At 38.1% G+C, this 24,165-nt stretch overlaps 1 protein-coding gene across 2 annotated transcripts in view; it reads right to left on the bottom strand.

The window, feature by feature from the left end:
- Window positions 1–17,351: 17,351 nt before the first annotated feature.
- LOC144451067 (neurobeachin-like protein 1) overlaps window positions 17,352–24,165 on the bottom strand; it is a 312,418-nt gene continuing 305,604 nt past the window's right edge. For both annotated transcript variants that reach the window (XM_078141830.1, XM_078141831.1), the window contains 2 exons: window positions 20,303–20,451; window positions 17,352–19,717 (listed from right to left, as the gene is read on the bottom strand). In XM_078141830.1, the coding sequence (XP_077997956.1) occupies window positions 19,567–19,717; window positions 20,303–20,451 (300 nt within the window). In that variant the 3' untranslated portion in view covers window positions 17,352–19,566. The remainder of the gene's footprint in view (window positions 19,718–20,302; window positions 20,452–24,165) is intronic.

Raw genomic sequence — 24,165 nt, 5'->3', positions numbered from 1 at the left:
TTTGGTCTGGTTTGAAATAGTTATGACAAGTTTCCACTGATTTTGTACAGGTTTGAACCAGTTTCTATCGTTTTTGACAAGTTTGAAACTGCTGTGGACAGGTTCCGATCAGTTTTAACTCCTTTGCATCTGTTTCACACTAGTTTGGACCAGTTTGTCATTCCATTGTTTACCACCTAGAAATGCTGTCATTCCAGTTCTAAAGCATTAAAAATGCTGTCATTCCACTTATTTTATAGATTGGCGGCTGTCATTCCAGTGGTTCTACAGTGTAGAGGGTGTCATTCAAATAACTGAATGTAGAAAAGGGTGTCATTCCACTGTTTACCACCTAGAAATGCTGTCATTCCAGTTCTAAAGCATTGAAAATGCTGTCATTCCACTTATTTTATAGAGTGGCGGCTGTCATTTCACTGGTTTTACAGTTCAGAGGGTGTCATTCAAGTAACTGAATGTAGAAAAGGGTGTCACTCCACAGTTTACCACCTAGAAATGCTGTCATTCCAGTTCTAAAGCATTGAAAATGCTGTCATTCCACTTATTTTATAGAGTAGCGGCTGTCATTCCAGTGGTTCTACAGTGCAGAGTGTGTCATTCAACTAACTGAATGTAGAAAAGGGTGTCATTCCATTGTTTACCACCTAGAAATGCTGTCATTCCTGTTCCAAAGCATTAAAAATGCGTTCATTCCACTTATTTTATAGAGTGGCGGCTGTCATTCCAGTGGTTCTACAGTGCAGAGGGTGTCATTCAACTAACTGAATGTAGAAAAGGGTGTCACTCCACAGTTTACCACCTAGAAATGCTGTCATTCCAGTTCTAAAGCATTGAAAATGCTGTCATTCCACTTATTTTATAGAGTAGCGGCTGTCATTCCGGTGGTTCTACAGTGCAGAGTGTGTCATTCAACTAACTGAATGTAGAAAAGGGTGTCATTCCATTATTTACCACCTAGAAATGCTGTCATTCAGGTTCCAAAGCATTAAAAATGCTGTCATTCCACTTATTTTATAGAATGGCGGCTGTCATTCCAGTGGTTCTACAGTGCAGAGTGTGTCATTCAACTAACTGAATGTAGAAAAGGGTGTCATTCCATTGTTTACCACCTAGAAATGCTGTCATTCCAGTTCCAAAGCATTGAAAATGCGTTCATTCCACTTATTTTATAGAGTGGCGGCTGTCATTCCAGTGCTTCTACAGTGCAGAGGGTGTCATTCAAATAACTGATTGTAGAAAAGGGTGTCATTCCACTGTTTACCACCTAGAAATGCTGTCATTCCAGTTCCAAAGCATTGCAAATGCTGTTATTCCACTTATTTTATAGAGTGGCGGCTGTCATTCCAGTGGTTCTACAGTGCAGAGTGTGTCATTCAACTAACTGAATGTAGAAAAGGGTGTCATTCCATTGTTTACCACCTAGAAATGCTGTCATTCCAGTTCCAAAGCATTAAAAATGCTGTCATTCCACTTATTTTATAGAGTGGCGGCTGTCATTCCAGTGGTTCTACAGTGCAGAGGGTGTCATTCAACTAGCTGAATGTAGAAAAGGGTGTCATTCCACTGTTTACCACCTAGAAATGCTTTCATTCCAGTTCTAAAGCATTGAAAATGCGTTCATTCCACTTATTTTATAGAGTGGCGGCTGTCATTCCAGTGGTTCTACAGTGCAGAGGGTGTCATTCAACTAACTGAATGTAGAAAAGGGTGTCACTCCACAGTTTACCACCTAGAAATGCTGTCATTCCAGTTGTAAAGCATTGAAAATGCTGTCATTCCACTTATTTTATAGAGTAGCGGCTGTCATTCCGGTGGTTCTACAGTGCAGAGTGTGTCATTCAACTAACTGAATGTAGAAAAGGGTGTCATTCCATTGTTTACCACCTAGAAATGCTGTCATTCAGGTTCCAAAGCATTAAAAATGCTGTCATTCCACTTATTTTATAGCGTGGCGGCTGTCATTCCAGTGGTTCTACAGTGCAGAGGGTGTCATTCAACTAACTGAATGTAGAAAAGGGTGTTATTCCACTGTTTACCACCTAGAAATGCTGTCATTCCAGTTCTAAAGCATTGAAAATGCGTTCATTCCACTTATTTTATAGAGTGGCGGCTGTCATTCCAGTGGTTCTACAGTGCAGAGGGTGTCATTCAACTAACTGAATGTAGAAAAGGGTGTCATTCCACTGTTTACCACCTAGAAATGCTGTCATTCCAGTTCTAAAGCATTGAAAATGCGTTCATTCCACTTATTTTATAGAGTGGCGGCTGTCATTCCAGTGCTTCTACAGTGCAGAGGGTGTCATTCAAATAACTGATTGTAGAAAAGGGTGTCATTCCACTGTTTACCACCTAGAAATGCTGTCATGATTCCAGTTCCAAAGCATTGAAAATGCTGTCATTCCACTTATTTTATAGAGTGGCGGCTGTCATTCCAGTGGTTCTACAGTGCAGAGGGTGTCATTCAACTAACTGAATGTAGAAAAGGGTGTCATTCCATTGTTTACCACCTAGAAATGCTGTCATTCCAGTTCCAAAGCATTAAAAATGCTGTCATTCCACTTATTTTATAGAGTGGCGGCTGTCATTCCAGTGGTTCTACAGTGTAGAGGGTGTCATTCAACTAACTGAATGTAGAAAAGGGTGTCATTCCACTGTTTACCACCTAGAAATGCTGTCATTCCAGTTCAAAAGCATTAAAAATGTTGTCATTCCACTTATTTTATAGAGTGGCGGCTGTCATTCCAGTGGTTCTACAGTGCAGAGGGTGTCATTCAACTAACTGAATGTAGAAAAGGGTGTCATTCCATTGTTTACCACCTAGAAATGCTGTCATTCCAGTTCCAAAGCATTAAAAATGCTGTCATTCCACTTATTTTATAGAGTGGCGGCTGTCATTCCAGTGGTTCTACAGTGCAGAGGGTGTCATTCAACTAGCTGAATGTAGAAAAGGGTGTCATTCCACTGTTTACCACCTAGAAATGCTTTCATTCCAGTTCTAAAGCATTGAAAATGCGTTCATTCCACTTATTTTATAGAGTGGCGGCTGTCATTCCAGTGGTTCTACAGTGCAGAGGGTGTCATTCAACTAACTGAATGTAGAAAAGGGTGTCACTCCACAGTTTACCACCTAGAAATGCTGTCATTCCAGTTGTAAAGCATTGAAAATGCTGTCATTCCACTTATTTTATAGAGTAGCGGCTGTCATTCCGGTGGTTCTACAGTGCAGAGTGTGTCATTCAACTAACTGAATGTAGAAAAGGGTGTCATTCCATTGTTTACCACCTAGAAATGCTGTCATTCAGGTTCCAAAGCATTAAAAATGCTGTCATTCCACTTATTTTATAGAGTGGCGGCTGTCATTCCAGTGGTTCTACAGTGCAGAGGGTGTCATTCAACTAACTGAATGTAGAAAAGGGTGTTATTCCACTGTTTACCACCTAGAAATGCTGTCATTCCAGTTCTAAAGCATTGAAAATGCGTTCATTCCACTTATTTTATAGAGTGGCGGCTGTCATTCCAGTGGTTCTACAGTGCAGAGGGTGTCATTCAACTAACTGAATGTAGAAAAGGGTGTCATTCCACTGTTTACCACCTAGAAATGCTGTCATTCCAGTTCCAAAGCATTGAAAATGCTGTCATTCCACTTATTTTATAGAGTGGCGGCTGTCATTCCAGTGGTTCTACAGTGTAGAGGGTGTCATTCAACTAACTGAATGTAGAAAAGGGTGACATTCCATTGTTTACCACCTAGAAATGCTGTCATTCAGGTTCCAAAGCATTAAAAATGCTGTCATTCCACTTATTTTATAGAGTGGCGGCTGTCATTCCAGTGGTTCTACAGTGCAGAGGGTGTCATTCAACTAACTGAATACTGAATGTAGAAAAGGGTGTTATTCCACTGTTTACCACCTAGAAATGCTGTCATTCCAGTTCTAAAGCATTGAAAATGCGTTCATTCCACTTATTTTATAGAGTGGCGGCTGTCATTCCAGTGCTTCTACAGTGCAGAGGGTGTCATTCAAATAACTGAATGTATAAAAGTGTGTCATTCCACTGTTTACCACCTAGAAATGCTGTCATTCCAGTTCCAAAGCATTAAAAATGCTGTCATTCCACTTATTTTATAGAGTGGCGGCTGTCATTCCAGTGGTTCTACAGTGTAGAGGGTGTCATTCAACTAACTGAATGTAGAAAAGGGTGTCATTCCACTGTTTACCACCTAGAAATGCCGTCATTCCAGTTCAAAAGCATTGAAAATGTTGTCATTCCACTTATTTTATAGAGTGGCGGCTGTCATTCCAGTGCTTCTACAGTGCAGAGGGTGTCATTCAAATAACTGATTGTAGAAAAGGGTGTCATTCCACTGTTTACCACCTAGAAATGCTGTCATTCCAGTTCCAAAGCATTAAAAATGCTGTCATTCCACTTATTTTATAGAGTGGCGGCTGTCATTCCAGTGGTTCTACAGTGTAGAGGGTGTCATTCAACTAACTGAATGTAGAAAAGGGTGACATTCCATTGTTTACCACCTAGAAATGCTGTCATTCAGGTTCCAAAGCATTAAAAATGCTGTCATTCCACTTATTTTATAGAGTGGCGGCTGTCATTCCAGTGGTTCTACAGTGCAGAGGGTGTCATTCAACTAACTGAATGTAGAAAAGGGTGTTATTCCACTGTTTACCACCTAGAAATGCTGTCATTCCAGTTCTAAAGCATTGAAAATGCGTTCATTCCACTTATTTTATAGAGTGGCGGCTGTCATTCCAGTGCTTCTACAGTGCAGAGGGTGTCATTCAAATAACTGATTGTAGAAAAGGGTGTCATTCCACTGTTTACCACCTAGAAATGCTGTCATGATTCCAGTTCCAAAGCATTGAAAATGCTGTCATTCCACTTATTTTATAGAGTGGCGGCTGTCATTCCAGTGGTTCTACAGTGCAGAGTGTGTCATTCAACTAACTGAATGTAGAAAAGGGTGTCATTCCATTGTTTACCACCTAGAAATGCTGTCATTCCAGTTCCAAAGCATTAAAAATGCTGTCATTCCACTTATTTTATAGAGTGGCGGCTGTCATTCCAGTGGTTCTACAGTGTAGAGGGTGTCATTCAACTAACTGAATGTAGAAAAGGGTGTCATTCCACTGTTTACCACCTAGAAATGCTGTCATTCCAGTTCAAAAGCATTAAAAATGTTGTCATTCCACTTATTTTATAGAGTGGCGGCTGTCATTCCAGTGGTTCTACAGTGCAGAGGGTGTCATTCAACTAACTGAATGTATAAAAGTGTGTCATTCCACTGTTTACCACCTAGAAATACTGTCATTCCAGTTCCAAAGCATTGAAAATGCTGTCATTCCACTTATTTTATAGAGTGGCGGCTGTCATTCCAGTGGTTCTACAGTGTAGAGGGTGTCATTCAACTAACTGAATGTAGAAAAGGGTGTCATTCCACTGTTTACCACCTAGAAATGCTGTCATTCCAGTTCAAAAGCATTGAAAATGTTGTCATTCCACTTATTTTATAGAGTGGCGGCTGTCATTCCAGTGCTTCTACAGTGCAGAGGGTGTCATTCAAATAACTGATTGTAGAAAAGGGTGTCATTCCACTGTTTACCACCTAGAAATGCTGTCATTCCAGTTCCAAAGCATTAAAAATGCTGTCATTCCACTTATTTTATAGAGTGGCGGCTGTCATTCCAGTGGTTCTACAGTGCAGAGGGTGTCATTCAACTAACTGAATGTAGAAAAGGGTGTCATTCCACTGTTTACCACCTAGAAATGCCGTCATTCCAGTTCAAAAGCATTGAAAATGTTGTCATTCCACTTATTTTATAGAGTGGCGGCTGTCATTCCAGTGGTTCTACAGTGCAGAGGGTGTCATTCAACTAACTGAATGTAGAAAAGGGTGTCATTCCACTGTTTACCACCTAGAAGTGCTGTCATTCGTTTTCCGTCAATCAGGTTGTCATTCGTTTTAGGGTCACCCGTTTTGTACATTTTGCACAGCTTTGGACCAGTTTTGATCGGGTTTGAACATGTTTGGAAAGGGTCTGCGTCAAATGCACCTATCTGGGACCTGGATTAATAGATTTCGAAAGGTTTGGTCGGGTTTTTACCTGTTTGGACTAGTTTGGTGAGGTTTTGACATATGTGCACAAGTTTTAACAAGTTTTGCACGGTTTTAACCTGTTTTGACCAGTTTTAAACCGGTTTTGACTGATTTGTACTAGTTTTGACTCGTTTGCATTGCTTTTGGCCTTATTATGACAGCTTGCTCTGGTTTGGAATGGTTTTCAGCAAGTTTTAATCGGTTTCGACAGGTTTTGATCGTATGCATCTGTTTTGACCTAGATTGGAAAGGTTTTGACATGCTTTACCCAAATTGCATCGGTTTTGGACCTGGTTGTACAAGTTTGAACCGGTTTGGTATATTTTTCACCTATTTATAATAGTTTTGGACAGCTTTTCATTGTTTTAGACAAATTCTGATCGGTTTTGACTCGTTTGGTCGTATGGACAGGTTTTGACCGCTTTGGACAGGTTTCCAAGTGGACTTTTGAGGTTTTAACATATTTGCACAGGTTTTGATATTTTTTTTATTGGTGTTGACCTGTTTAAAACCCGTTTGGAGTGATGTGTACCTGTTTTTTACTCATTTGCGTATGTTTTGAACTGATTCCGACAGGTTTTGACAGGTTTAAAATGGTTTTAATAGGTTTTAACCGGTTTTAACAAATTTGCACATATTTTATTCCTGTGTGGAGAGGTTTTGACCGGTATTCACTCAGTTGCCCAAGTTTTATACCTGTTATGACAGGTTTGTACAGGTTAGCAACTGTTTCTAATCGGTTTAGACATGTTTCGATCGGTTTCAATTGGTTTTGAATCGTTTTCACATATTTTAGATTGTTTTCACTGGTTTTGAACCGATGTGGCCATATTTTACCCAGTTTTGACTCGTTTGCCAAAGTTTTGGACTACTTTGAACAGATTTTGTCCCGTTTTCATCCGTTTTGAATAGTTTTGACTGGTTTTAACATGTTTTTAGTCGTTTGCACAGAATTTTAATTGGTTTGAATAGGTTTTGATCAGTTTTGATTCGTTTGGAAAAGGTTTGCACCGGTTTTTATCCGTTTTGATGGGTTTGGAATGGTTGTGGACAGATATAGACAGGTGTGATAAGTTTTGACATGTTTTCGACAGTATTGGATAGGTTTTGCACAGATTTTGAGTACTTTTTATCGGTTTTGGTCAGTCAAAAACTTGTTTTTGGAAGTTTTAACAGGTTTTGACTCGTATGCTTATATTTTGACCTAGATTGGACATGTCTTGATCGGTTTGGTCTAAATTGCATAGGTTTTCGACTTCTTTGGACAGGTTTCGACCGATTAGTTTTGGTTTTGACCGATTTGAAATTGTTTTTGTTGAATTTTGACTCGTTTTATGCCGGTTTTGGTTTTGACATGTATGTATTGGTTTTGATCAGGTTTGCACCGGTTGTCAACCGATTTTGCCAAGTTTTGACTCGTTTGCATAGTTTTTTTTTTCACTTGTTTGGACAAGTTATAACCGTTTTGGAATGTTTTGTACATGTTTTGCCAAGTTTTAAGAGGTGTGCACACATTTTGCACAGTTTTGGACCTGTTTTTATCGGGTGTGAACAGTTTAAAATTGTATAGACAGGTTTCGATCGGTTTGGACATGTTCTACGTCAAATGCACCTATTTAGGACCTGGATGAATAGATTTCGACAGGTTTGGTCGGGTTTTGACATATGTAAACAAGCTTTAACAAGTTTTGCATGGTTTTGACCGGTTTTGACCAGTTTCAACCGGTTTGGTATAGTTTTCACCTATTTGTAATGGTTTTAGATAGGTTTCCATTGTTTTGGACAAATTCTGATCGGTATTGACTCGTTTGCACCTGTTTTGATATGGTTTGGACAGGTTTTGACCGGCTTTGAATAAATTGCACGGGTGTTTGACCTAGTTGGACAGGTTTCGACCAGTTTAGAATGATTTTTAACAGGTTTAGACTCGTTAGGACAGGTTTTGACTGTTTTGCACAGGTTTAAACAAGTGTTGATCTTTTTACAGTTTTAAAACCTGCATTAACAGAGTTTTACTAGTTTTGAATCTATTGTACAGGTTTTTGACCTCTATCGAACGGTTTTTAAAACAAGTTTAAAAGCGGTTTATACTGATTTATACCAGCTTTGGACACGTTTAAACAGGTTTTGGACTAATGCTACAGGTTTTGACCGGTTTTGTTTGTTTTGAATAGTTTAAAACGAGTTCGGACATGTTTTGGCAAATTTTGACTAGTTTACACCGGTTTTGACCAATTTCGATAGGTTTTTACCGGTTTGGACAATGTTTGGACCAGATTGCCCGGTATTCATTGGTTTTGACCTGTTTAAAAATTGTTTTGAGAGTTTTTTATCAGTTTTTTGTCGTTTGCACAGATTATGGACTGGTTTTGACCAGATTTGCACCTATCTATAGAATTTGAATCAATTGCACCTATTTTAGACCTGGTAGGAACAGATGTGGACTCATTTGCCCGAGTTTTGGACTGCTTTGGACAGGTTGTGTCCCGTTTTCATTTGTTTTGAATAGTTTTGACATGTTTTAACCTGTTTTAAGTCGTTTGCATAGAATTTCTGTTTTGAATAGATTTTGATCAGTTTTGATTCGTTTGCAAAAGGTTTGGACCAAATTGCACCAATAATAACCGCTTTTTATCTGTTTTGATTGGTATAACAGGTTTAGAATGGTTGTGGACAGATATGGACAGATGAGATAAGGTTTTTGGTTTTGAATAGGTTTTCACCGTTTTTTTTTTACTGATTTTGACCGGTTTTGAGTTTGTTTCAACAGATTTTGAACGGTTTTGAGTTTTTGCACTGGTTTCGGACCAGTTTGTTCCTATAATAACTTAAACTCTGTCAAAACATGTTGCAAAACTAGGTAAAACTTGCTCACACTGGTTTCAAACCGAAAAAAATTGTCCAAAACCGTGCAAAAGTTTCAAAACCGGTCGAAAACCTTTTATAAACTTGTCCAAAATTGTCCAGAAGTAATCAAAACACGTGACCAGACTAAATCTATCTAAACCTGGTTTTGAATCTTTTGCACAATTTTGGACAAATGTATAGACAGGTTTTGACCAGTTTTGACTAGTTTGCAACAGGTTTTGACCGCTTCTAATGGTTTTGGTCTGGTTTGAAATAGTTATGACAAGTTTCCACAGATTTTTTAACTCGTTTGGAAAGGTTTTAGACTGGTTCGGAAAAGTTTTGACAGGTTTCCACAGATTTTGCACAGGTTTGGATAGGTTTTAATCGGTATCAACTCGTTTGCATCGGTTTTACTCTGGTTTGGACCAGTTTGGACAGGTTTTGAATAAATTGCACCTATTGTGGACCTCATGGACAGGTCTGGTCGAGTTTCGACTTCTTTGGAACGGTTACGACAGGTTTTGATCGCTTTGGACAGTTTCCAACTGGATTTATGAGGTTTTAACATATTTGCACAGGTTTTGACATTTTTTTGGTTGGTGTTGACCTGTTTAAAACCGGTTTGGAGTTATTTGTACCAGTTTTGACTCATTTGAGTAGGTTTTGGACTGATTTCGACAGGTTTTGACTGGTTTAAAATGGTTTTAATAGGTATTAACCGGTTTTAACAAGTTTGCACAGATTTTATTCCTGTGTGGAGAGGTTTTGACCGGTATTAACTCACTTGACCCTGGTTTTTTTTTAAGCTGTTTTGACAGGTTTTTACAGGTTAGCAACTGTTTTTAATCGGTTTTACACAGGTTTCGTTCGGTTTCAATTGGTTTTAACTCGTTTTCACAGATTTTAGATTGTTTGCACCGGTTTTTATCTGTTTTGATATGTTTAGAATGATTGTGGACAGATATAGACAGGTGTGATAAGCTTTAGACAAGTTTTAACATGTTTTCGACAGAATTGGACAGGTTTACACAGATTTTAAGTACTTTTGATCGGTTTTGGTCAGTCAAAACTTGTTTTAATAAGTTTTAACAGGTTTTTACTAGTATGCTCATATTTTGACCTAGATTGGACATGTTTTGAACGGTTTGCCTAAATTGCACAGGATTTGGACCTCTTTGGCTAGGTTTCGACCGATTACAATTTATAATTGTTTTGTCGAATTTATACCGGTTTTGTAAAAGTGTGACAGGTTTACACATGTTTTAGTTTTGACATGTATGAATTGGTTTTTATTAGGTTTGCACCGGTTTTCAACCGATTTTGATGTTTCGACAGATTTTGAACCATCAAAACCAGTCAACAACGGTTTTAAACTCGTGAAAACCAATCGAAAACGGGTAAAAACCGAAGCAACAATTAAAACCTATGTAAACCAAAAAATCTAAAGGTCAAAACAGGTACAAAAACCAGCGCAAATTAGTTTAAATTCTGCTTAAACTAATCCACACCGGTTTAAAACCAGTGAAAACCAATCAACCAATTTGTCAAACCCTGTCGACATCTATCCGAAACCCAAGTCAAAACTGGTTCAAAGCTGTGAAAAACCGTTTTTAAACCTGTCCAATCGGGTAAAAAAGAGGAGAAAAAAATTCCGAACATGTCTAAACAAATCAAACCTCTCGAAATCTGTCGTAGTAAATTACATTGAGAAGTCACTTGGTTTCAGGACAAAGGTCATTCAAGTAGGCCAAATCAAAAGGAATTACATAGAGGTCAGTTTGAGGTAAAGTATGGGTCAGGTCATGACCTCAAATGATTTGCTGTGTCAGACGAGGTCACCTGGTGTCAGGTCAAAGGTCATTAAATTTGGCAAAATCAGACTAAATTACAAAGAGGTCAGTTGGAGGTCAAGTATGGGTCAGGTCGTGACCTTCATGATCTGTTGAGTCAAGTGAGGTCAATTCAAAGATCATTCAAGTAGGCAAAATCAGAATAAATTATAGAGAGGTCAGTTGGAGGTCAAGTATGGGTCAGGTCGTGACCTTCATGTTCTGTTGGGTCAAGTGAGGTCCCTTGATGTCAGGTCAGATGTCATTCAAGTATTAAGAATAAGAATTAATTATATAGTGGTCAGTTGGAGGTCAAGTATGGGTCAGGGCATGACCTTCATGATCTGATGGTATAGAGGACAGTTGGAGGTCAAATAAGGGTCAGGTCATGACCTTCATAATCTGATAGGTCAGGTGAGGTCACTTGGTGTCAGGTCAAAGGTCATTTAAGTAAGCCAAATTAGAAAAAAATACATAGAGGTCAGTTGGAGATCAAGTATGGGTCAGGTCATGACCTTCATGGTCTGCTTGGTCAAGTGATGTCGCTTGTTGTCAATTCAAAGGTCATTCAAGTACGCCAAATCAAAAGATTTTACATAGAGGTCTCTTAGAGGTCAAGAATAGGTCAGGTCATGACCTTCATGATCTGCTGGGTCAAACGAGGAACTTGGTGTCAGGTCAAAGGTCATTCAAGTAGGCCAAATCAGAATAAATTACATAGAGGTCAGTTGGAGGTCAAGTATGGGTCAGGTCGTGACCTTCATGATCGGATGGGTCAAGTAAGGTCACTTGGTGTCAGGTCAAAGATTATTCAAGTAGGAAAAATCAGAATAAAATACATAGAGGTCAGTTGTAGGTCAAGTATGGGTCAGATCGTGACCTTAATGATCTGTTGGGTCAATGGAGGTCACTTGTTGTCAGGTCAAAGGTCACTCAAGTAGGCCAAATAAGAAAAAATTACATAGAGGTCACTTGGAGGTCAAGTATAGGTCAGGTCATGACCTTAATGATCTGCTGGGTCAAACGAGGAACTTGGTGTCAGGTCAAAGCTTATTCAAGTAGGCCAAATCAGAATAAATTACATAGAGGTCAGTTGTATTTCAAGTTTGGGTCAGGTCGTGACCTTCGCGATTGGATGGGTCAAGAGAGGTCATTTGGTGTCAAGTCAAACGTCATTCAATTTGGCAAAATCAGAATAAATTACAAAGAGGTCAGTTGGAGGTCAAGCATAGGTCAGGTCATGACCTTCATGATCTGCTGGGTCAAACGAGGAACTTGGTGTCAGGTCAAAGCTTATTCAAGTAGGCCAAATCAGAATAAATTACATAGAGGTCAGTTGTATTTCAAGTTTGGGTCAGGTCGTGACCTTCGCGATCGGATGGGTCAAGAGAGGTCATTTGGTGTCAAGTCAAACGTCATTCAATTTGGCAAAATCAGAATAAATTACAAAGAGGTCAGTTGGAGGTCAAGCATAGGTCAGGTCATGACCTTCATGATCTGCTGGGTCAAACGAGGTCACTTGGTGTCAGGTCAAAGGTCATTCAAATAGGAAAAATCAGAATACAATACATAGAGGTCAGTTGGAGGTCAAGTAAGGGTCAAGTATGACAGTCATGATCTGAAGGGTCAAGTAAGGTCACTTGGTGTCAGGTCAAAGGTCATTCAAGTACGCCAAATCAGAAGTAATTACATAGAGGTCACTTGGAGGTCAAGTATGGGTTAAGTCGTGACCTTCATGATCGGATGGGTCTAGAGAGGTCACTTGGTGTCAGGTCAAAGGTCATTCAAGTAGGGAAAACCAGAAAATATGCATAGAGGTCAGTTTGAGGTCAAGTATGGGTCAGGTCATATCCTTCATGATCTGCTTGGTCAAGTTAGGTCACTTGGTGTCATGTCAAAGGTCATTCAAGTAGGCCAAATCAGAATAAATTACATAGAGGTCAGTTGGAGGTCAAGTATGGGTCAAGTCATGACCTTCATGATCGGATGGGTCTAGAGAGGTCGCTTGGTGTAAGGTCCAAGGTCATTCAATTTGGCAAAATCAGAATAAATTACAAAGTGGTCAGTTGGAGGTCAAGTATAGGTCAGGGCATGACCTCAATGATATGCTTGGTCAAACGACGTTACTTGGTGTCAGGTTAAAGGTCATTCAAGCAGGAAAAATCAGAATAAAATACATAGAGGTCAGTTGTAGGTCAAGTATGGGTCAAGTCGTTATCTTCATGATCTGTTGGGTCAAAGGAGGTCACTTGGTGTCAGGTGAAAGGTCATTCAAGTAGGCCAAATCAGAGAAATTACATATAAGTCAGTTGGAGGTCAAGAAAGGGTGAGGTATGACCTTCATGATCTGAAGGGTCAAGTGAGGTCACTTGGTGTCAGGTCAAAGGTCATTCATGTAGGCAAAATTAGAAGTAATTATATAGAGGTCAGTTGGAGGTCAATTATGGGTCAGGTCATGACCTCAATGATATGCTGAGTCAGACGAGGTCACTTTGTGTCAGGTCAAAGGTCATTCAAGTAGGACAAATCAGAAGGAATTACATAGAGGTCACTTGGAGGTGAAGTAAGGGTCAGGTCATGACATTCATGATCTGCTGGGTCAAGTGAGGTAACTTGGTGTCAGGTCAAAGGTCATTCAAGTAGGCAAAATCATGAATTATATAGAGGTCAGTTGGAGGTCAAGCATGGGTCAAGTCATGACCTTCATAATCTGATGGGTCAGACGACGTCACTTAGTGTAAGGTCAATGGTCATTCAAGTAGGCAAAATTAGAAGAAATTACATAGAGGTCAGTTTGAGGTCAAGTATAGGTCAGGATGACTTTCATTATCAGATGGGTCAGGAGAGGTCACTTGGTGCCAGGTCAAAGGTCATTCATGTACGCAAAATTAGAAAAAATTACGGGTCAAGTCGTTATCTTCATGATCTGTTGGGTCAAAGGAGGTCACTTGGTGTCAGGTGAAAGGTCATTCAAGTAGGCCAAATCAGAGAAATTACATAGAAGTCAGTTTGAGGTAAAGTAAGGGTGAGGTATGACATTCATGATCTGATGGGTCAAGTAAGGTCACTTGGTGTCAGGTCAAAGGTCATTCAAGTAGGCAAAATTAGAAAAAAATACATAGAGGTCAGTTGGAGGTCAAGTAAGGGTCAGGTCATGACATTCATGATCTGCTGGGTCAAGTGAGGACACTTGGTGTCAGGTCAAAGGTCATTCAAGTAGGCAAAATCAGGAATTACATAGAGGACAGTTGGAGGTCAAGTATGGGTCAAGTCATGACCTTCATCATCTGCTGGGTCAGACGAGGTCACTTGTTGTCAGGTCAAAGGTTATTCAAGTAGGCAAATTCAAAATTAATTACATAGTTGTCAGTTTGAGGTCAAGTAAGGGTCAGGTCATGACTTTCATGATCTGCTGGGTCAGACGAGGTCACTTGGTGTCAGGTCAAAGGTCATTCAAGTAAGCCAAATCAGAAGGAATTACATAGAGGTCAGTTTGAAGTCAAGTATGGGTCAGGTCATGACCTTCATGATCTGCTTGGTCAAGTGAGGTCACTTGGTGTCGGGTTAAAGGTCATTCCAGTACGCCAAATCAGAAAAAATTACATAGAGGTCACTTGGAGGTCAAGTAAGGGTCAGGTCATGACTTTCATGACCTGATGGGTCATACGAGGTCACTTGTTAGGTCAAAGGCCATTCACGTAGGCCTAATCAGAGTAAACTACATAAAGGTCAGCTGGAGGTCAAATAAAGGTCAGGTCATGACCTTCATGGTATTATGGGTCAAGTGAGGTCACTTGGTGTCAGGTCAAAGGTCATACAAGTAGGCCAAATTAGAAAAAAATACATAGATGTCAATTAGAGGTCAAGTAAGGGTCAGGTCATGACCCTAATGATCTGATGAGTGAAATGAGGTCACTTGGTGTCAGGTCAAAGGTCATTCACGTAGGCCTAATCAGAGTTAACTACATAAAGGTCAGCTGGAGGTCAAGTAAAGGTCAGGTCATGACCTTCAGTAACTAATGGGCCAGACGAGGTCACTTGCTGTCAGGTCAAAGGTCATACAAGTAGGCCAAATCAGAGTGAAATACATAGAGATCAATTGGAGGTCAAGTAAGGGCCAGGTCATGATTTTCATGATCTGATGGGTCAGACGAGGTCACTTGGTGTCATGTCAAAGGTCATTCACGTTGGACTACTCAGAGTAAACTACATAAAGGTGAGCTGGAGGTCAAGTAAAGGTCAGGTCATGACCTTCATGAACTGATGGGCTAGACGAGGTCACATGGTGTCAGGTCAAAGGTCATACAAGTAGTCCAAATCAGAGTGAAATACAAAGAGGTCAATTGGAGGTCAAGTAAGGGTCAGGTCATGACCTTCATGATCTGATGGGTCAGACGAGATCACTTGGTGTCAGGTCAAAGGTCATTCACGTAGGCCTAATAAGAGTGAATTACATAGAGGTTAGTCGGAGGTCATGTAAGGGTCAGGTCATGACTCTCATGACATGATGGATAAGACAAGGTAACTTTGTGACAGGTCAAAGGTCATTCAAGGAAGGTCACCCAGAGAATTTATACATAGGGGTCGGTAGGAGGTGAAGAATGGGTGGGGGCATGACCATCATGTCCTAATAGGTCAATTGAGGTCACAGGGTGTCAGGTCAAAGGTCATTTACATAGGCCTAATCAGAGTGAAGTATATAGAGGTCAGATGGGTGTCAAGTAAGGGCCAAGCCATGACCTTCAAGATCTGATGGGTCAAGTGAGGTCACTTGCTGTCAGGTCAAAGGTCATACAAGTAGGCCAAATCAGAGTGAATTTTATAGAGGTCAGGTGAAGGTCAAGTAAGGGTCAGGTCATGACCTTCATGATCTGATGGGTCAGACGAGGTCACTTGGTGTCAGGTCAAAGATCATTCACGTAGGCCTAATCAGAGTAAACTAATTTCCGTAATCATTGTGACATGCAATTTATAAAATTAGTCATTCTGATTAATAAGAGTAGTTCAAGACAAAAAAAATGGTGAATATGTATAGAAAAATGCCTTTTATAAAAAAGGACAATTTTTCCCCATGTTAACCTAATGGCAAAAACAGAAGTCAAACAAACATACTTCCACTTGCCATTGAGACATGTGATTTATAACATAAGTCGAGGTTATTAATATACACCTATCCTGAAAATTTGGTCAAAAAATACTTACAGGAAAAAAAAAGAATTAATTCAAAAGCAAAGAGCGCCCTCAGTGGTCACGTTTATTTTGACAATTTTGACAACTTATGAAATCACTCAATTCTCATTATTTTTCGACCAAATTCGGTTGAGCAGGTACCATTTAGGGTACATATCAATTTATTGACAGCATTAAACCTAAATTCATTTCTCCAAAACTTAGTTAAAGTCAGTTATTTCTACTCATGTTGCATCACTATATATTTACAAACAGTATATATGAAATATGAGAGCCATGTGAAACTTTTTCAGTGCAAAATGGGATGAAGATATGAGGGCTAAGTCAGTGCTCCTTACAGCAGTTTGAATTTCCCGCATATGCATACATTACCCATAATCCTCTTTATATAGGGGACATCTGCCTTTAATGTCTTTTAGTGCTTATATATCATTTTGCTTAATCAATATGTTTTTTAATAATGAGGCAATATATTACCTGTGCAAGCTTCAAATTTCACATAGTTTCATTTTTACTTAATTTTCCAATTAAGTGGTACATCATGTATAATAGCTATAGTTTAGAATTTTGTATTCCAACAATGTGTAGGCCCAAAAATCTACGGGAGGCATTCAGTTTAAATCTGGTTTGTAGATAGGTGCAATTACACCCATATTCCAGCAGCTAGGAAAATGGCCACTTTTGAGAATTGAATTGAAAAGTTTTTGAATGTGTGTAATGAGAATGTTTCTGCTGGCTGTGATCATTTCATTGGCTATATTATCTATTCCGGTTGATTTGTTTGTGCTTGAGTGTACTTATTGGTTTTTTTTAATTTCAAGCTGAGATTGGCATATCTAGTTCTATGGAATCAGCAATATTTTCTAGCCGGTTCTTTTTATTAACATAGGTGGTATCTGCTGTAAGTTTTACCTTGTTTGAATTGAGACTTTTAAAATGCTGGAACAGTTTTTCTTTGTCAATAGTTTCTCTATTACATCTTGTGGTGCTCTTAAGTTATTAATAAGTTTCCAGATGTTTCGAGATGTGAACCACTTAGGTTTTCTAGTTTTGACAATATTTCACTTTTAAATTCTCATTTCTTTTTTTTCACAGCCTTCATGTAGTTTTTCCTTTGTTCATAACAACTAATTCTCAGTTGATGGTTAAATGTGTCTGTACTCAGTTTAATAGTTGAAAGATTGTGCATCACCTCTTTCATACAAGACAGAAAGATTTTGTGTGTACAATGATTGCTTTCTGTTTTTTTGTTTTTTTTTTCTGTCTCAAATCAAACAAGGGGCTGGAGCTATGGGTGCAATGGATGCATGCACGAACAGATGGAAGGACAAATGAAGCCTGTTGTAATAGTTCTAATAATCAAACTTGATACACAGTTATGTAGTTTTAACCACTTTATTTTTTATACAGCTAAAAAGCTTGTATACTCTTTTCTAAAAAATACCACTTCCACTTCGACAACTCCCTACACTAGGATGTATGTCCACAATAACATCCAATATAGTCTACATATGAAGGATTGCCATGGTAACAGGCAAACGTGTTACCATAGAAACTAATCTTGATTATTGCACCATTTATGATAAAGTTAACCATTCACCAATTCTTTACTCTAATACTTGACTTGGATTAGATTTCATAATTGAATAACCACACTCACTGTCAAATACATCACAATCAACAATTTATACAGCCACAGGTAGGTTCTAAAATATCTTTTATAAATCTACAAATTGCCCTTTAAAAATAATGATGGAAAATGTTGATGAGTAATATTTTATGTAGATTTGGCCAGTTTTTAAAATCAAAATAGATGGACAGAATCATTGCCAAGGAAACACCACTATTCAATTTGATCTTAATAACTTTTGACAGATTTATGAATTAATGTGAATCTTAGTTCACCTATATCATAACAAGTCTTCATTCAAAAATATCCCAAACTAGATAATTAATTTTAGGAGGGGTCTAAATTCTTAATCATTACAAAATCCAACTGCAAGACCATAACATTTTTATAGTTGAATGAAATGCAAGGAATAGCTTGACTTGAATATTGAGGTCAAGATAAGTAATTTTGCATTGATCTATAGTCTAGGTAATCACAAAATCAAACTCTAACTGTAAGAGTATAATATAGAATATGGTGAGGAATAAGTTGATTTTTGCTGTGAGCTGCACATTCAATGATGTGTTAGAACATGACATTTGGACTTGCTTAGCAAACCTTATTTTCATGTGCAACATGGTGACAAATAGGTTGGAAATAATGCTATATTTAAGCTGGATTTTCAATTATGTGTTACATCATAACTTGACTAGTGGCCATATAGATGAGGATTTGGTATTTATTTTGGATTTTTAATTTATAAAACAATTTTATCAAGGCTTCCTACTTCAAAAATCAATATGAAACAACATATGCACAGTCCTTGTTTGCAACTCAATACATTGCAAATGATTAATAAATGTGTCAAATGTTTGTTATTGTATGTTATCTTTTGCAATATATGGAGTTACAAACAAAGATTTAGTAAATAGTAAACGTTGTTTCACATTGATTTTTTAAGTAGGAAGCCATGATAAAATTGTTTTGTAAATTAAAAATCCAAAATAAATACCCAATCATCATCCACATTACCACTTTAAACTTAATGATTCAGTTGATCAATGTGATGGCGACTATATACAGAGTCTAGTTATACAGACATGTACACATGTAAGCTATTCATTGTTCAAAGACATACACATAAAAATAACTAATTTAGAGAGTGAAACCAGGATATCTCTTACGATGTAACACCCAAGTAGTTGTAAACATTAGTGTAATTATGACAACCATAAAATACAGGTAAAGAATTGTACCTTTAATTAAAAGTATGACAAGCCTAAATATGCATGCTAAAGTACATGTAGTATGCCAAAACAATATCAAGTCAAATAAATCACTACACTTTATTTCTGTTTTCTTTTCACATTTTGTACGCAAATGAGCTTTATATTCACCTGCCTCATTGATATTAATATGCAAAATATGATTTTCAAGGTGTTATTGCGAACTAATAAACAAAGCTTTACAGTTAATTTCTTTACTGATATGATTTGTGATTTTCAAATCAAATCAAAATTGTGTTGCATGTTCGTGAAGAAAAACATGTGAACATTATAACATACAATGTCCTTGATTTTTCAAAAATTATGCTTGAGGAGGTATAAATACATTATTCCCAATTTTTCTCTTCATTAAGCTGGAAAATTCTTGTGACCTAAGGGGTTTGTCACTATGAGTTACTAGACCAGCAGTGACAAGGACCACTTAGGTCACTTGTATTTTCCTCAGCTGAACCAAGAAACCTACCAGGAAGTGATATCTAATTATTGTTAAATACCAGTTTGTAGTTAATTATGGTTAAATATGCTAAAGTAAGTACATTACTACAGGTAACTTTTAAAAAAATTATGGCTCCAAAAAACTTATGTACTCAGCTTGTACCCCTTTAATACAGAGGGAAAGGACAAAGGACAGCAAAGGAGGACATAGAATGCCCTCATGGTAATGGAAATACAAAGAGTTGTCATCTGTTCAGTCTCTTAAAACAGTTTACGTATTTCATTAGGTTTACCAATACCAACTATTATAAGTTTGCCATCACGTAGTCCAACAAGGAAGTGACTGTTTTTTGGCGCCATGTTTACAGTGTGAATTGGTACATGTAATGGCATGTTGGTCAGAATCTGCAAACTGTAGAAAAGAAAGAAAACATTATGAAGATTGATGAGTGGCGTCACAATGGGTGAATGGTTAGAGTGGCCAGCTTGGAATCTGCAGGTTGCAGGTTTGAGCCCAGTTGTTTGTTTCTGAATGGCTAAAGTCCTTGGGCAAGATTTGAACCACGACTGTGCCTCAGTCAACTCAGCTGTATAATTGGGGACCTGGTAGGATGTAGGTTGCAATGTGAATGCTTTAATCCTATGCGCTTATAAAGACTGCAATAGATTGTACATTGGTATGCTCCCCTGGTAATTGAGGAGTATAATGGGCCTTTATGCAACCATTGATCCATGCCAGTGGTAATAATTGTGAATGCCTTGAACTCTCATGAGGGCTTTTATGCAACCATTGATCCATGCAAGAGTAATAATTGTGAGTGCCTTGAACTCTCAGGAGGAAAGGTGCATTATGAATCCGCATTATTGAGATAGAAAACATTTTGAAGTTCAGGTTGATAAGGTAGCCTGTCTATCAACAGTGCTTTACAGGAAATCATTACAAATTACAACACACCTAAAATCTATCAACATTATAAAGAATAAAAATATTAGGTACCTGAAGAAGTTTCTGATGACCAAAGTTCCCTGAGTGTCTCCTGTAACCAGGTACTCCTTTGTAATTAGCATATCTGTGATGTGATTGAGTGGTATCTCTGATGTCAGATGTTTTCCATTGATTGAATACAAATGTAGACTTAATTTGTCCTGAAATATAGTAATATAGTGGCAATGGTGAAAATGTAGCACAATTGTATGTAAAATAATAAACACATGGGTCGACATATTACTCTGGCAACCAAGGTCTCGGTTTACAAAGATATAGAATGACAAAAATTTCTGTTGCTCAATATGGTGTCTCTAGTTACTAACTTACTACAAATATGATTTTAACTCTTAGGCAATATAAGTAGTCTAGTAAAACTGATAAGCTGATTTTAGGTTTGATTCACAATATATTTTGTACTTGACTCAGTGTTGACATAAATACAGACCAAAATTAATCAATTTTAGCATAGCCTTCAATTGCTCCAATTGTTTAGCAGTAACCCTGAACTTTGACCCTGGAAACTCTCCTTATCTAGGAAACTAAATACACTTTCATAATCAAATGGAATGTTGTGCTGGCACAAAAGTTATGTTGGGTCTAAACTTTACAGGATCTAATCTAACCCAATTGTGGGCTGACACAACCATTCACATTTGTTTCTCTTAAGTTGTGGTTAAGATTTGAGTCCACTCAGGGTCGACATTACGGACCGATCAGTTTCTTCAGCCGAGGTGGGGAGGGGGTGGGGTGGGGTCAGTGGATTTTGCCATCGGGCTGACAAAAGTCACTGACCCCCCCACCATCTGTAAAACCAAAAACAGGCTGACCCCCTATCACTTAATTCTAAAACATGACCCCCCCCCCCCCCCCCATATTATTATCATTATTAATATTAACCATTTTCCGATTGAAAATATTAGGTAGTCATTGCCAGAAAAGGGTGACATTTGCAAATATTTGGTAGTCATTGCCAGAAAAGGGTGACATTTGCATTCACTGTCCATTAAAACAATCTCTCAGGTATTGTTTTTTCGTGGTGTTTGAGTTCTGATGTGCACATTCACAGATAGATAAAATTCTTTGACCACGTTTGACATTTGTCATATTCATGTGACAGGAATTTTTTTGATTGTGACTCAGTGTGGACTGATTGACAATCTTACAAATACTTTATAAGATCCGGGATAGCACTACCATATAATTAATGACTACACAGGGTAAATATATTCAAATAGGAGTTTCATAGCATCTTGACAGTGCAAGGTAGGGGGAAAAGCTTGAGAAGGGAATATATTATTATTATTATCTTTATTGCCATAAGTATAAAAGAATACAATGGAATTTGCTTTGGTTATTCGTAGCTCGGCTAAAACACGAACAGTGTGGATATGAATAACATTAAAAGTGGTAAATATGTACATATACGCTAAAACGCCAAAACAAATTATAAATCATTTAAAATAAGAACTGACAGAGGATATGTACCTCTCAGGGGGGGGGGGGGTTCCGAGGAGGTCTCCCCCTAGACTATTCAGACACTTTTAGACAATAATTTCCAAACTTTACAAGACAACACCAACATGTAACAAACCATCGTAGATATAACATAGTCCCCGCTGTTTGGATTGTAACACTTCTTGTCACTGTTAGGTGCAATCACAAATTGACATGCATATGTACCTAATAGTAAACTGCCCTTATACCAAGATTGACTGAAACTGATCTGCTCAGACATGTCTGCCAAATGGCTCCAGACATGAAAAAATCATAACAGAATGGCTGGCTAGCAGTCCTCAGTGTTTGACAAAAGTTGACATACATATATACATCAGAGTACATTGTCTTTAAATAAAGTTTTAATGGAAATTGTTCATGCATGCCTGTGTAATGATCCCTAACATGGAAAAATCATATTAAACAAAATGTTCAAAGCCGTTGTGCAGACATGCCTGAACAGATCTCATTCATCTCATTCAAAGTTGGTATAAGGACAATGTCGAATGTTTGCCCAGTGGCCATATTGGATTGTATCGTGACACAATTTGCTATGCATGTGAAGATTATGGTACAACATATATATCCTTGTACTCAGTTTAAAGGGAATCAGTTAAAACAGAATGGCCGCCCTGCGGTCATGTTGGATCATATCGTGACACGTTTACATTGTTATATATATATATATATATCATAGTACATCATCGTCTTTATGTAAAGTTTTGATGGAAATTGGTTATGTTCACCCAGTGGTTATATTGGATCGTATTGTCACACAAGTTGATGTGCATACGAAGAATACGGTACAATATATATCCCTGTACCCAGTTTGAAGGGAATCGGTTCAAACACATCAAAGTAATGGCTCTGGACATGAAAAAATGGTAACAAAATGGCAGCCCAGCAGCCATATTGAATCATATGAAGACATAACTTGACATGCAAATGTATGCCATAGTGTGTTGTCCTTGTAGCAAGTTTGTCCAGTCCAAGTAATGGTTCTGGACATGAAAAAATTGTACAAAAATGGCCGCCTAGTGGCCATATTGGCTCGTATCATGACATAAATTGACATACATATGTATGAAATAGAACATTGTCCTTATATCAACTTTCAATGAGATCTGTTCAGGCACGTCACTCTGCATAATGGCTTTGAACATGAAAAATTCATAACAAAGTGGCTGTCTAGCGACCATATTGAATTGTATAATAAAATAAATTGTCATGCACATGTATGCCATAGTGTGTTGTCCTTGTACCAAATTTGCAAGAAATCGGTCCAGTCATTTCTAAGAATGGCTCAGGATGGACGGACAAACGGATGGATGGACACACACACGCATGAAGCCCAATCTATAAGACCTCCCCGGTCTTCGTCCGGCGGGGACTAAAAAGCAACTACATAGGATTGAAATATTTTGAATTTAAAGTTTAATAGCATCTTGACAGTAAGAGGTAGGGGGAAGAGCTGGAGACTGGGATATATCCACCTCTTGTTGGGGGTCCTAGGGTCCTAGGGGGTCTTGATCCCCCTTGAAGCTCTGGAGGTTTTTTACTTTAAAAGGCATTTTTTAGGCTATTCAGACCCTTTCAGGCAATAACCTCCAAGCTTTACAAGACAGCACCATCAAGTATCAGAAACTATTCTTTATAACTTACATAGGGTTGAAATATATTCTAAACAAGCGACCTATCGGTCAGAATAGCTCCGCTGTTTTTATTTTATTTTAATTTTAATTTTTTATTTTGGTGACATGTAGAAGTGGTTCAGTTCTTCAGCTCTTTACTATGCAGTTTTGTTTTAGCGATGCAATAAAGTGGTTAGTGGTTTCATATGATGTCTCACTATAAAACACATTTTACACAGAAGTTGGTAATGTATTGTACTTTTATACCATAGTCACCATTTTATAACAAAAATCTACAGTTATGAAAAATTGCACAAAATCTCAGAAAAAAATGACTGGGAAATGCACACACACACAAAAAAAAGAGGATTTTGAGGTTGGCTATAAATAATTCCAGTGTCTTACAGCTTTAACCCTGGAAAATTTTAATGATGAATGAAATAAACTAGGGATCTAAAATAATTTTGAGGCAATTTGAATTTCAATTTTCTAACAAATTTACCAAGTCAACAACATTCAACTTGTACTAGTTGTAGTAGATATATATATAGGGAAGAAATGTATTAATCGCCATCTTAGTTTCTGTACGGCGACAATCCCCAAGTACCCGAAAGAGAGTCATTCTCAGCCATTGACAGGGTTCGACACTGGAGTAAAAAAGTCACTATCCCACAGGACTAGTAAAATTGATAACGTAGTAGTCCTGCAAAAAATCTGGTGGTCCTATCTTTAAGTGCTTTCGCTTGT

The sequence above is a fragment of the Glandiceps talaboti genome, chromosome 20 (genome assembly GCF_964340395.1).
Source record: "Glandiceps talaboti chromosome 20, keGlaTala1.1, whole genome shotgun sequence".
In the NCBI taxonomy this organism is placed as follows: Eukaryota; Metazoa; Hemichordata; class Enteropneusta; family Spengelidae; genus Glandiceps; species Glandiceps talaboti.
Note: the sequence above shows the minus strand (reverse complement) of the source record. Positions and strands in the feature narration are given on the sequence as shown.